We start from the raw sequence: 15,542 nt of genomic DNA on the forward strand, positions 1-15,542 counted from the left end.
ACAAAATTTTTCTCCTAAATTTATCAAATTACAATTATAATTACTCTATTTAAACCAATTTTATTGATTTTAGACTAGGGATTTATAAGTTACGACAATATCTACTCATTATGCTTATACATCTAGTTTTGTAAATAATATAACATACATGATGGATACTATAAACAAAGTATAGGGTGTCCTTTCTATCACTTTCTCAATTTGTGTCTTATAATAAATACCTTTAGAGAGACAATCATTACAAAATAAATAATTATCCTCTCTTAGATTCTTTTATTATAAATAATTTTGGCATTTTATTTATATACCTAAATTGGGACTGAGGATTCTAGTTATATGACTTATTTTTTTTCTAAGTTAGAAATTAGAAAATTAATATATATTTAAATATAAAATTGATTTAATTAAAAGGTCCCGGTACAAGTTAAAAAAATTCTTTATTATATAAAAATAAATTGAGTGGTTATATCTATCAATTTATTCATTCAAGTTTTACCGTGTTTGTTTAAAGTTATGGTTTGTATTTAAAGTAGAAGAAACTATGTTGGTTTTTTTAAAAAATTATTATTATTTTGTTCTTTTAATTTTAAGATTCTTCACCCTAAAATCTTAAATTTTATAGTAGTATGTGAGCTCCTTATCATCATATTTCCTCGTAATGTTGTGGCAAGTACACATAATTGGAGCTTTTATTGATGCTTTTCGAAGTACTAATTCAACTGAAATAATGGATTCTAGCCGAAACTGCTTGGATCAAATTGAATTTGGGCATATTTTCCATGGAATCATTTATCACTACTTTAGGCTCTATTTTGGGTCATTTCTTAAATATGTACTTATTTCTTAAAGATTTACAGCACTGTTCTCTTTCTCATCTGAAAACCCCGTTGCCAACAGTACTAGAAAGAAACCTCAAAAAAAAAAAAAAAAAACCTACCAAATCCTCACTATTACTTGACAAATCACAGGGAATAGGATCTAATTTATTTTTGTACGAGTTCGAAAGGATCAATTCTATTTAGGATTCAACTCTTGATGCTAAAAAATATTCCGAATATAAAAGTTGATTAAAGTCTCTTAATTCAAAAGATTAAAGTGTTCGGACCAGCAATTTGAGCAATTATTCTGGGATATTACTCTCCCACTTGGATAAAATAAAAGCAGGCAAAGTTCTAATAATTCCTCTCAACATTGTCCTCACCCTTGAGAAAGATTAATAACCACAAGAATGCGGGTTCTTCTCAGTATTTTTTTAATTATTTTTGGCCAAACTCGCCACAAAGCATCAAACTTTATTATCCTAATATTTCTAGCTGGTATCTAAAATCTTTAGCAACAAAGTAACTGCAAAAACTGAAGTTAAGCTACAACCCAAGAACTCAGACTCCTCGTGAGTAGCTAATGTTTTGAGTTTGCTTGCAAAAATGTCAGGGCATTACAGGCAGCAAAAACATGAAAATCTTCAAGCTGCAAAGCGCGTCCCTTGTGTTCATTATTTGCACATTATGGTTTAGGTCAGAAAATCAATATAATTCAATGATCCCAGACCTCAGTACATGTGCAATATGAAATCTGAACAAATTAAACCTTCAGTGCTATGCGATCGAGCCAAAAAGATGGAAGGGGAGGAGAAAAGGTTAGAAGAACTTACCAGTTTCTAAGCGCAGCCGCCACTCATGTGAACTAATGTTAAGTGAATGTGGGGTATTTATAGGGTGCTGGAGTTGTCATTAGGGCTTTACAAGTAAACTCTATATGGCCCAATTCTTGGTCTATTACAGGTGCATTTTAAAGGAAGGTACTAAATTTACGTGGTAAATTGAAAATCATATGGTAAATTGGAATTTGATTTCTTTTTTTCTTTTCCCTATGATTTTCTTTTGATTAATCGTGAGTTTAATTAGATTTTCGCCTGCCAATGAGCACCTCTCTTCAGCTCGAGGTATTAAAACAATAATTTGAAATTAGAATAATGATTGTGGTTTAAAATATTTTTATTTAAAAATATATTAAAATAATATTTTTATTATTTTTTAAAAATTATTTTTAATATTAGTATATTAAAAAAATCTAAAAATATATAAAAATTATTTTTTAAAAAAAAAAAAAATAATTTTCAACCACATTCTGTCTAAATAAATATCTATGGTAAGAAAAAAAATATTCTTTTCCATTTTTTTCTATGAAAAATTAAAATATGTATTTATTTATTGAAAATATAGGGGAATATTTTTTGAAAAAAATTAAGAAAAACATGTCAAGGTTACAATTATTTTATATAAATTTATAACTACTTAAATATGAAAATTATAAAAATACAATAATTTTAATGTTTTACCTTGTTGTTTGTATATAAAAGAAAAATATTGTATTTTTCTTTCTTTTTTTCATATAGAAAGGAGAGAAAAACTAACAAAGAAAAAAAATGAAAAACCTTTAAAATATATAAGTTCCTGTTTTTCTTTTCTTTTTTTACTCTTGCTTTTTTTTTAAAAAAAATAACTAGAGTATTACTTTGTTTTTTAATGGCCCCATGTTCTATTATAAACCATTTCAAACAATACTAAAGTGTTTGTTTCTGCGTTGTAACTCTTTTAATTTTTTTTTTTTTTTTTACTAAAATTGAGTTTGGTTTACTTTTGGATCGTTTTGATGTGCTGATGTCAAAAATGATTTTAAAAAATAAAAAAACATCATTTGCATGTATTTCGGCACGAAAAGCTATTTGAAAAGCAACCGCTACCACACTGCCAAAACACGCTCTTAAATTCTATCTTTTAGATTTGTTTTCTTATCTTTTATTTGCTAGTTTCATCTTTATTTCTAGTTTTGAGCCCTTTGCATTGCTTTGGATCGTTATAGTTGTGTTTTTTTTTATCATCACATACCTATAACTTTTATAAACTAGTATTTTTTTTCACATTTTTTGTTATAATTTAATTTTGATTCATTTGTTTTTTTAATCTAATTTTAAAGTGGCTTAAATTTAAAATTAAAAAAATCAAGGGCTTAAATGCAAAATTTCAAAACTTTCAAGGACCAAATTAAAAAGGGTTATCCTAAACCAAAATGACGTCTGACAATTCTTCGCCTTCTTCTTCTAACGTTGCAAATTCGTCTAAAAAGAAGGGAAAGAAATTGTGGAATGCTGACATCCTAGTCCAACCCAAACACAAATTGCAAATCTTATCTTCATGAAGATTACTACCCTAAGAAAATAAGGATCGAACCTCAGGTGTCAAAGTCCCAGCAAAAAACCAACACCTCCATCCCAGGCTCCCAGCCATGCTTATCAAGAGAAAATCCGTACACAGAGGGAGAACTAGGGATGTTCCCTATAAATACAAAGCTCTCGAGAGGAATGGGGGAGGGAAAAAATCTAGAAAAAAAAAAGCAGAAAAACAAAGAAAGAACGAGAGAGAAAAAGACCTAAAAAAACACACACAACACAAAAGGCAACAAGAAGAAGGAACAAAGGGGAGGAAAACAAAAGCAGAAAGAAGAATCATAGTTTTCCCACCAACAAGCGCCTTCATCAATCTTTGCTCAGGACGTTAGCAACAACAGTCTAGCAGCAGGTAAGTTTTCATTTTTCCCTCTCCTGCATTTTAATTACATAGTCACTATGGCAGACATGTATGGATCTATGCATGCTAGCAGGTTAAAACCAACCAGTTACTAGTAGGGGTGAGCAAAAAAACCAAAAAACCGATTAAACCGCGAAAAAAAAATAACCGAAAAAACCGAATATAAAAAAACCGATCAAAACGATTAGAAAATTTAAAAAACAAGCCGGTTCGGTTCGGTTTCGGTTTTAAAAAGCTAAAACCGAATAAACCAAACCGAACCGGTTCAAGTAAAAAAAGGAAGCCGCCACCCATGTTTCACAATCCTTACCTCTCAAAAGCCCTGGGTCGGGTCTAGGCTTTTTTTTTGTCATTTTCTTTAAGCATAATCGACCAAACTCATGGATTTACAACCAAGTTGTTTTGAATGTTGCATTTATGGGTGTGTGTTGGTAAAAAAACATTTTTGGTTTTTCCTTTTTTTGAATGGTGGTTTTTTTTAATTTAAAAATAATTAAATAAATCGGCCTGCTTCTAGTTTAGTGAACTATTGGCTAGGCTTTTGGCAACCAGCCCAAGTTGTTTGGCCAAGGGTGTGTTTGGTAAAAAAACCTTTTCCATTTTTTATTCCTTTTCTATTTTGATATTTGGCCAGAAATATTAGAAACTTCTGAAAATATTTGGGGATCATTGGATTCATTTGTGCCCCCTCACACTTTGTTTTATTTTTTTTCTTTGTGTTTTGTATTTTTTTTTTTCTGATGTGTGCTCAATCTATGGATCATTATTGTTAATGCAAAATCTGTTATACAATGTTTCTTTTATTTCCATCTAAAAGGGGAAAAAATAATAATAAAGGATAAACAAAAAGAAAATGGCATAGAAAATTTTTTCTTCAAATTCAATTTTTTATGAAATTATTCATTGACGCTAGAGTTAGGAATATCGCAATATTTTCAATGCTAGAGTTGGAAATATTCGTATGAACTGTTCACTAACATTAGAGTCAGGAATATGATAAGAATAATAATAATAAAAAAGAAACAGAACAAGAAGAACATATTCTTAGCAATTTTAGACAAAATCTATAATGCAGTTTGCTTTAGGTACAACATTTAAAGAGTGATAACATCTTTCCTTTCGTATAATCAATCCCATACTATTAGAATCTATATTGATCAGTTAGAATTTCTAATATCACAATATTAGTAATAACTTCTTAAATAAAATATTTTTTAAAGAAAAAAAAATACTATATATCTATTTTTTTTTCCAACAAAACCCTCATATTAAAAAAAAAAAATCATATTGTTTAGTGTAGAAAGTCAGAGATTTTTAGCTCAGGGGTATTTGTTTTTTTTTTTTCAAAAAACAAAGTTCAGGGTATTTTGCAATTTAGCCTTGTCAAAAACTTGGGATCTTCAACCAACTTGTCCCTTTTCCCTCTCTCGACCGTCTCACCGAGTCCTGCCTTACTCATTGCAACTCCCTCTCATCTTCCTCCCTCTTAACCAGGTTTCACTTCTCTTTCTCTTGTTCCACTTATTTTTCATGTTTTCTATTGACAGTTGACTTATAAATGAAGGGAAAATAACAGAAAGAGTATTTATCTTCCACAGTTTGCATTTTCCTTTGCTTCCTTTTTGAAATTTTAATGACGATTTTACTATTCTGGGTACAGTTTTTTTCTTTTAAGAGGATTCAACTTTGGAGCACCTTTTCCAGGTTCTTTGATGGATTCTTGAGCTCTTATAATTGTTTGATGGTGTGATTTGTGAGCTTCTTTTGAAGAAAAAAAATGATACTTTCAGCTCTTTTAACTTCAGTTGGAATCAATCTTGGACTGTGTTTGCTGTTTTTCACTTTGTATTCAATATTGAGGAAGCAACCTGGTAATTTGTACGTGTATGCACCCCGTTTGGTCGATAAAGAGAAATCTCAGCAACAGGAGAGTGATGATTTTGACTTGGAAAGGTTATTGCCTTCTGCTAGTTGGGTTAGAAATGCTTGGCAGCTTTCTGAAGATCAAATCTTGTCAATTTCGGGTTTAGATGGTCTCGTGTTCACTCGGATCTTCACCTTCAGGTAAGGAAATCAAATGTCATTTAGTTGTGTAAAAGATTTCAAGTTTTAATCAGGGTTTGAAAAGGATGGAGTGTTTCCTTTTTGTATGTGAATTGTCTATAAAATTCACAACCTTTTTTTTTTTTATATATAAAATAGATAAGAGAGACTCAATGATCATCAAATGAATTGTGGAGTAGTATAAAATAAAAAAATAAAGATGTCTGACTGATCCCTGTTTGTGGATTTCAAGATGAAAAATTGTATGTGGTTTGATGGAAATAATGAAACAAAGAAATAACGGAGACAAAAGAGAGAATATCTTATAAGTTTCGTATTAAGACAGAAGGATGGTGAATTTCTTGTTAAGGATCAGTAAAGTTTAGTGTTTTTTTTTCTTAACAAATTTTTATCACTTGTGTTGGCTGAGGATGAATTCTACAACCTAAGCAGAGGAATTAATTAGGCTACACTTAAGCAGAATGCATAGTACAAAGCTGGAAAAGAATGTCTAGATTGTCTAGACTCTAGAGAACAACTTTCAACTTAACAGAAGTAATCATCTGTCATGGACTCTATTGAAAACTTTATTTGATAGGCTACATGTATGATTGGGGTTTCGACGTCTGGTTGTGAGAAAAAAAATTAGTGGCAAGATACAGTAGGAGAGTCCATAAAGGTGTGATGAGATTCAATTCATACAGGACTTTCTGGCTTTCTATTTTGAATCGTACTTTTTAATGAGGTATATACTATCTGAAGCTACACTTATGCATTTCTTCTCTCCACTTGTAACAAAAGCCTCACTTTCTTTGCCATGCATTCAGGCCCAGCCTGTATTCCTATCACAATCAATTAGTATATTACTGTGCCTAATGATTCTATTCATGCATTATTTTCATTCAGCCTTTTTTTCATATCCTGCTTTTAATGCAGCTTGAAAGTGTTCACCATTGCTGGGGTTATTGGAATCTCCATCCTTCTTCCAATTAATTATTTTGGGAACCAGCTAAGTGATGATTTTAGTCATTTGCCAAACAAGTCTTTGGATTCATTTAGTATATCAAATGTCAATGACGGTTCAAACAGGTAATCATTAGTTGGCTAGATGAAAAGAATGTCATTGCTCAATTGTGCAAGATCAAACCATATGATATTAAACTTATCATCAAATGTTTTTGATAGAAAAGTTCCATTGAGAAGATCTCTAGTAACAACGTATTTTTTTTTTCAATTTACAGTTCAAGTTTCTTGTTTTTTCACCTTTTTAGCTGAATGCATTCTCTGTGCTCTTTGAAAATTTGAAATTTGTGCATGGAGGGACCCCAGGAGTAACCAAGTGAGCAAGAAATGTTTCGTCTATTTTCTTTTTCTTTATCTTTTTTTTATAGAGAAAGAATGATATTAAGTGAGGAGAATGAGGGCAGTGCAATTCAAGGATTTATAACCTCCATAGAAAGGGAAAAATATCATACTAATACAAAAGAGCTCCTGACCTCGTTGCATGTCTGCTAAAGATATTCTTTTCCAAAGGTTCCTGTGAGGGTGCACCATATTTAAGCCAAGAAACTTACTTTATCCCTAGGTAGCTGAACATGTAAAAGCCTGTCTTAAAAGCCTCTTGAGTGAGCTCAAATGGACCAAATAAATTACAAACACTGGGCATCACTAAAGAACATCAATCTCCCCTTTTCCTCTTAAAAACCTCGTACTTCATTAATAGCAATGCATCCTAGGTATTAAGATGCAGGGAACACCCAAAACTCTGAAAATCGAAAATAACCTATTCTGCTGCAAGAAATGTTTGTGTAAATTCTGATATGGAAATGGCATCAAGTTTCTAACGGGTTCTGTTTCCTTGTGCTTGTCTAACAGAGGTAGTGAAGCTGTCTATGTATAAGTTGACTTTTTCTGAGAGTAGGTCTGTCTTGCAACCTACTAACGGACTGTTATACTAAATTATGATGCGATAATCACCTCTTATTTGATAAAGTTTCTCATTGGCCCTTTGCTTACTCTTTGTAATGCTCTCGTAGCTTGCCCTCTTAAATTTGAAGCTCAGTATAGAATCCTAGGAAGCCCAGAACAGCAGAAATGTTCATCTTTCCAGAAACTTGAGCTTTTCTATGTTTTCCTCAATGATGAAAAGTAATTTGTAGTACTCCCAGCCATAGAAAGTTTCCCTAAATCAGACTTCCAAAGCCCTTAGTAGTCGGTGAGTATTATCTTGCAAGCTGGCAACTATAAATGGGATAATTACTTTTTATTCAAATGGCTATTAGATATGCAGGAACCCCATTCTTTTGCTGTTTGAACCATGCAAATAATAAAGGGAATAAAATTGACCATTTATCCAGGTGTACTAGGCAACTTGTTATAAATCATGCTGGTTTGGTTTTTCCATTATGTCATGACCTGTAATCAGATCATTATGCTAACTGATTTGGGAATGGGGATAATGGTTTGAGATGTGGATTAAACATGACCTGGAATGTACCAACATAATAGTGAAAATAAAGTTTCTGAATTTGATCTGGAAAGGTCATTTCAGCTCACTTTAGACCATAAGTTGCCACTTTTTCTGAAGATAACTTCTACTTTGGTCGGCAATTGACTTATTTTGGTTGGATAGAACTCCAATAAATGGCCATCGCCCCAAGTACATTCAAACTATGGGCATTGTTAAGAAAAATTCATTGAGATGGATTGAACTTCATTTTAATTTCATATGTTCTAGTCTGTAATTGTGCTCTTTTTAATTTATTTTCATATAACAAAATGTTACTGCTGACATATTGTTTGATACTTCTGCATTCCACCCTACCTCTGTGCCAATTCTCATAGCTCTCCTTTTGCCTTAAATAAAAATTCTTATTCTTTTATCCTGCTGTCTTAAAGTTTTATTTCTTCTTTTTTACTGCTTTTACCGACTTCATATTGGTTGTAAAGTTGAGTATTTCATTTTGTTGAAATAGCCTCATCTAAATATTGCTGTTAGATTCTCATGGTTTGCATGATTCTTTATTGCATCAAACAATCATTTAGCTATTCTTTGTTGAAGTTACCCTGATTATTAGTTTTGGTTTCTCTCAAGGTTATGGGTTCACTTTTCTGCTGCATATATTTTTACTGGAGTTGTCTGCTATCTGCTGTATTATGTAAGCACTATTATTATTTCTTCTGCAAAAGCCACCGGGCTTATTGGTTCATAAAAATGAAAGTAATCAGAGAATTTCTGACTTGTTAATCACACAATGTGCAGGAGCATAGCTATATTTCAGCAAAAAGGATTGCTTATTTCTATTCATCCAAACCGCAGCCTCATCAGTTTACAATATTAGTCCGCAGTATCCCTTCCTCATCTGGAAGAAACTTTAGTGAAACTGTTGAGAGTTTTTTCACTGAGTATCATCCTTCTACTTATCTTTCACATTCAGTGGTTCATCGAACAAGCAAAATTCAAGATCTCATTGTAAGCATTCTAGGTGAACATGCAGACCACTTAACTAATTTCAGGCCATTGTGGTCACATACGCTTCAGAACCATAGTTATTAACTTTTTTTTCTATTTGAATTATGCCTTTTCTTGTATTTATGTGTTGCTTAACAGTTTTTGGACCTGTTAATTATTCTCTCTTAGTTATCCCTGAAGATACCCTCCTTGGAAAACTGGGGGCTGACATAAGATTAAAATAGATGACAATGTTTACAATTGAAAATTCAAGCCTGATTGTCCTGAAAAAAGTTCATCCTTTCATTAATGCATCAAATCAGCTTCTTTTGGAAAAGGGAACTGGTCATGAAAGTTGTGTGTTTTATTTTCATGCACAAACATAACTTTTGAAATGTTCTAGAAAGCTTTGTATATATTGTTATCATGTAAATTTCAATATTTTCATGGAACATGGAGAAGACTGACCTTACTGACATGATATGCGGTCATTGTTTATATATCTGATTGTCACCATTTTGAATCTCTTACTGTTGTTTACAAAATGTGTTATCCTTGGTAGAATGATGCGGACAAATTGTATAGAAAGCTTGGCTTCATGAAATCAAACAACGATTCTCAGCAAAACTTTAGACGTGATGGCTTTTTAGGACTCACTGGACGCAAAGTTAATCTTTTAGACCGCTATGAAAAGAAGTTGGAAGATTTGGAAGATAATGTGAGGAAGGAGCAAAATTTATTGGCTGGAGAGGTGAGTGGCATCAGTTCTCAGTATTTGAATTTAATAATTATATGAGACGTTCAAATGGTACTAGTTATATTTATGTGGAGAATAGTGTCCACTTAATCTGCGCAAGTTTTCTTTGACCATTAATGCAACTCTTGGCACACAAGGGAACACCTTTCAGGTTTTCTGTGTCAATCATCTCTTAACTTTAAAAACATATATGCTGACTCCCACTACCAGTCTTGTGGAGGGGGTTCTAGGAGGGTGATCTGTGTATAGTTCTAGCTTTCAGAAGCTTTTGGATAAAGTGGATTATGAATTTGATGGTTTTTGGAATAACTGAGTTTGAGATTGGGCAGCTACTTCAGTTTATAGGATGAACAGCAAATCATTATGTGCTCTTCATTTATAATCTAAGACTCTAGATTTGGGATGTTATTGCTTAAAAAGCTCCTGCATCTATTCATGCCAATAAAATGCACTTTTGTTCAGAAGAACTTGTGGGAATAGTAATAGAGTATGGTTGCATATAGATGGATGAATATAGAACACGGCACAAGACACATGAAAGTTCTCATTTGTTTTGAGTTCAACTCTGATCATCTGTTCTCTGGAAGTGTGGAAAATACCCTTCTTCACGTTCTATTGTAACAGGATCCATTTCATGCATTTGATGTCAATGCAAAGGTGACATCTTATGCAACCTTTTGCTCTTACTTCATACGCTTCTAAATTTTCAGGAAGTTCCAGCCGCTTTTGTTTCATTCAAGTCACGGTTTGGTGCTGCAGTAGCCTTACACATCCAACAGGGGGTTAATCCCACAGAATGGGTCACTGAGCGAGCTCCTGAGCCTCAGGATGTTCACTGGGCTTTCTTTTCTGCATCATTCATTAAAAGATGGATCTTCAAATTGGTGGTGCTTGTTGCATCATTTGCTCTAATTGTTCTTTTTCTTATTCCAGTTGTGATAGTGCAAGGTCTTGCTAATCTGGATCAGTTGGAAAAATGGTTTCCTTTTCTGAAAGGCATACTGAGCCTGTAAGTGAAAATTGTAATTTCTCATTGATATAATCCACCCAAAGCCGATCATGGGGTTCCCTTGAGGCTATTTGAGGGTATTTTATGTAGATATATGTTATAAAATTCTAACTACCTTGTTAAGTTGCATACCTGCCATTAAAACTTTGAGCATGCAGAAAATGATTTAAGATATATTTGAATATACGAATTAATGAATTCAATTAATAGGGGAAGCACTACTGATGGCCTAATGCATATAGGTGAAAAACTGTGTGGTCAAATCTGATACATGTAAAAACATTTTTTCTTGTCTCTAAAACTTGGCATGCATTATATACAATAATTAGTGATGTGGCATTCACTGTTGAACTGTATGCTTTAATGTCTGAAGAGGAAGCAGGTTGTAACCATGTCATAATTTTGTTTCTGTGGTGTCCTGATTTTTCATTTAATAGCCTGCTTGACCCCTTTTTCTAGTCTAGAAAATTTTTATAAAGGAAAACTTTAGGACCACAAAAAACATAGATAATGGCTAGACATTGAATATTTTATGCGGGGAAGTAACTTTTAAATTTGAATAAAAATTGTTGTGTCAGAACTATAAAATGGCCATGGTAATATGATAATGTTAATGAAAAACTATCATTATATATTTAGAACCTATCAAGTATATGCTTGCAATGCATGTCCTTACCAAGAAAACTTGCAAATATTCGCAATAACTTAATGAATAATCAACATAAATAAAGGTTTTGTTCCTTCCAGCTTCAATCCAGATCTATTGATTTTGAGTATCAGTTTCCTGGCAATCACATTGAAGTTAATGTGAAATTAGAGATTGTAATTTATTTTGTTTTTGTTCCTAACTTCAACTTCAGATAGTTATCAGGCATCTTGATCTGATTAGAAAATAGAGATGGATTGTGCCTAGTTGGTTTTGTGTGAAGTTGCAGATCTAGAGAAGCTTAGAAAGAACTAATTACTGATTTCAAGTTTTTCAAATTCCTTGAAGTTTTTAAGTTATTTGAAATCATTGATTAGTCTAATTGTTAAGACATGGAACTAATATGCACAATTTTTTGAGCTGCAGAACTGTTGTCAGTCAAGTAATTACAGGATATCTTCCAAGTTTCATTCTGCAGTTATTTCTTTCTTTTGTTCCACCAATTATGTTAACATTTTCCGCCATTCAAGGATACATTTCTCGCAGTCAAATAGAAAGAAGTGCTTGTTCCAAGATGCTATGGTTTATCATATGGAACATCTTCTTTGCAAATGTACTGTCAGGGTCAGCTTTCTATCTAGTCAATGTCTTCCTTGAGCCCAAAAATATTCCCAGGGTGCTAGCTGAAGCTGTCCCAGGTCAGGTGGGAATGCATCTCTGTTCTATATATTCTTTTACAACTTTTGCCTTTTCTCCCTTATATGTGCAGTTTCTTCTCAGTTTTGTGATTTTGAACAAACCTTAAATTCCTTTATGCTACAAGTTACATTCACAAGTATAATGGATTCCTTATTCTGGCTTTATTAGGCATCGTTCTTCATTTCATATGTTGTGACTTCTGGGTGGACCAATCTATCATCAGAACTCTTCCGATTGATTCCACTGGTTTGCAGTTTTTGGAAAAGACTATTTTCAGGAAAAGATGGGGATGAATTTGAAGTTCCATCAATTCCTTACTATAATGATATCCCCACTATTCTCTTCTTTGGACTTCTGGGTATAACGTACTTTTTCCTCTCTCCCCTAATTCTGCCATTTCTCTTGGTTTACTTTTGCCTTGGATACATCATCTTTCGCAACCAGGTATGCATAACATTTCTTTCTTATTTTATTTTTTATTCATTAATTAGTTTTTCCATGTTAGATATTAATTTAGATGATTATCAAGGCTTCAAATGCAGCCAGCATTAAGAGTATTAACAATTCCTGAAGACTTAATTTTCATGATGACATGTGATCTTGAATTAGAAAACCCTTAGATTTCTGTTATCTATAAAATGGATCAAAAGTGAATTTCGATCCTTCCAGGTTTTTAATTTGGATGTGGACTTGGCTGACATGTAAAGTTAACTTTTTTCCATTTGATGCTAACATTCTGAAATTTAACAATTAGATGCCAATATACATGTGACTTAAGGTAATGCTAGTGTAGTAGCAATTTGCTCTGTACCTTGCTTGCAGTGAATATCTGAGCAGTTCAATTCACTTTCTTTTGCCCTCACCTATCCACCATGATGCTATAAAACTATAGCCTCTCTCTTGAAGTCTTGATTATTAGAGCCTTATTTCAAAAGTCAAATCAACATATTCGATAGTTGGTTACTTTTGTTTTGGCAGAACTCTGGCTTTGAAAGGCAATGACAAATTAACAGCGTTGCTGGACCCGTATTATCGTATCTTACATTCTTAATATAATTGACACTTCAGGACTACAAATTTTAGTGCATTTGGGTCTAAACATGATTTGTGAAAATTAATTAGTATATTGTGTTATCAAAAATTTCCAAATTGAGTTCTTAAAGGAAGTTATATTAATATATATTTCGTTGTATTTTTATTTTTACTTTTTTGCAGCTGTTGAATGTGTATGCCCCAAAGTATGAAACAGCTGGGATGTTTTGGCCTATAGTGCACAATTCGACAATATTTTCCTTGATACTGATGCATGTTATTGCAATTGGAATATTTGGGCTTAAGAAGCTACCTTTGGCATCTAGTTTAATTATTCCTCTTCCCGTTCTCACTCTTATCTTCAATGCGTACTGCCAGAACCGGTTCCTACCTTTATTTAAAGCTTATCCTACTGAGGTACATTGGCGTATGCATCTGTTATTTTTCTGGTTCTAACAGTCTTGTATTCTCTACTAATGCTTTCATGGTATTCTCTTCAATTGCTTGGGTTTTTTTCCCCTTCACTTCCATCACACAACTACAGTACCAGTTTATGTTTCATGTCTTATAGATGGGGAAATTTTAACATCCCCTTCCGTACTTTCTGTGTTTTTCTTTAATTGAATGGCACAGTGATTATGTTAATTCAGTTTCCTTATGTCATGTTTTTGTCTAAAAAAAAAAAAAAAACTCCTAAGTTGATTTTGCAAAAATTGTCACATATTGAGTGCTAAAAGTATGCCAACTTTTCAATTCTTATGTAAATCCTGTGTTTGAATCAATGCAGAGATTAGGTTTCATGACTAAATGGTAAACGAAATAATTTCATGACTAACCTCTGATCTTCTCAACCATTCTAGTTTAATCATTTTCATCTTTTTTTGCTTGCAATATCTTATAGAGACACCGATAGGCTTCTTTCTTCAAAACACACATTTTTAAGTTCTTAGAGGTCTTGATATTTGATTAGTTACGACCCTAAACCATCATGATTGAACCTGCATGAATTCTGTTCCCTGTGCTGAGTTTACCTTTCTAGCTTTCCGTTTTATATGGTGATGAATTTGTGCCTGGCATTAAACCAAGAAAGGGAAACAATGCATGAAGAGAATAGGTATTTTAACAAGGATGTTGTAGTCTACAGTGCGCCACTTCTCAACATTGGAAGATAGGACTTTTAAATTCTCCCTCACAGGATTCCTCTTTGATGAGACCTTTAATGTTTGACAAAGTTGCTTAGTTATTGCTATATAGCAACACATCCTGACTGCTCCAATATTTCATATTCTGTTCTGATAATTTCCTTTATGAGAGTATATGTAGTTCTGATAGTTTCCTTTATGAGAGTATATGTAGTTGCCATCCAGATGTCTAAATGTTATGTGTTCTGCTTCTGCAGTGTTTGATAAAAAAAGATAGAAAAGACCTGAATGAAGCAGGCATGACCGAGTTTTATGATAAATTAGTCACTGCATATCAAGATCCAGCTCTGAGGCCAGTTCAGCATGCCAGAAGCTCTGACAGTGACACTTCTCCCCTACTTCACAGTACTGAAGTTTGAACTCTCCGTGTGTGGGTTTTTATTTTATTTTATTTTATCTTAACAAGGTAGCCCATGTGTTGTTTTTACATCATTTTTCAAGGCTGTGGATTCATTTTTCAATTCATTTAGATACATAGGGATCTTGGTCTTGGGCTTTTTTTATTTATTTTTTATTATTATTGGTTGTCTTTTTTGGTTTTGTTATGTTTGTCAACAAGTTGATATCAAATAATTCCGAGTTGTGTAGTGTTTGATCCACTATAAAAAAATTATTCAGCTTAAAATTTCCAATGTTGGTATTTGTCATGAGAAAAGAATTACAGGGATCATGTGGATCACTACTTCAATCGAAGGCTTAAGAGAGAAGATGAACTAGTAGTTAATAATTATTTGAATGCTAGTTTTCAATAAGATATTGAAAACAAAATCTAATTGAGTTATATTTTATTTTAAATAATAGTGGTGAGTTGAAAGAGTTTTAAATAAGAGATTAAAGTAGATTTTATAACTGAAGTTAAATATATCTCTACATTTGAGGGGATAAAAGAGATTGTTTAGATTAAAAAGTCTATTATTAAATTAGGTGTGGTTTCTAGTATTATTAATCTTATAGCTTTATATTGTGATAATAATGGAGCCATTATACACGGTAAAGAAACCAAAATCTTATTAATGATAGAAAAATATACTTAGACAATTTTATTTTATTAGAGAATCATAGAAAGAAAAAAAAAAAAGTAAAGATAGAGTGAGTACCCAGTGAAAAAAATCTTGT

At 32.5% G+C, this 15,542-nt stretch overlaps 1 protein-coding gene across 2 annotated transcripts; it reads left to right on the plus strand.

Annotated features, from left to right (window-relative positions):
* The first annotated feature begins 4,953 nt into the window (after positions 1-4,953).
* Positions 4,954-15,013, plus strand: LOC118055124 (CSC1-like protein HYP1). Of its 2 annotated transcripts, none has more exons than XM_073408785.1 (11): positions 4,954-5,081; positions 5,263-5,651; positions 6,567-6,719; positions 8,725-8,788; positions 8,893-9,102; positions 9,644-9,832; positions 10,549-10,847; positions 11,920-12,196; positions 12,361-12,636; positions 13,408-13,641; positions 14,624-15,013. In XM_073408785.1, exons 2-11 carry the CDS (start codon positions 5,365-5,367, stop codon positions 14,783-14,785), a joined length of 2,151 nt encoding a protein of 716 aa, XP_073264886.1. In that variant the 5' UTR covers positions 4,954-5,081; positions 5,263-5,364; the 3' UTR covers positions 14,786-15,013. The 2 variants fall into 2 exon arrangements, with proteins under 2 accessions (XP_073264886.1, XP_034922832.1); XM_035066941.2 differs by having other exon boundaries at positions 4,960-5,081; positions 5,248-5,651.
* Positions 15,014-15,542: the final 529 nt, after the last annotated feature.

The sequence above is a fragment of the Populus alba genome, chromosome 4, assembly GCF_005239225.2.
Source record: "Populus alba chromosome 4, ASM523922v2, whole genome shotgun sequence".
Classification (NCBI taxonomy): Eukaryota; Viridiplantae; Streptophyta; class Magnoliopsida; order Malpighiales; family Salicaceae; genus Populus; species Populus alba.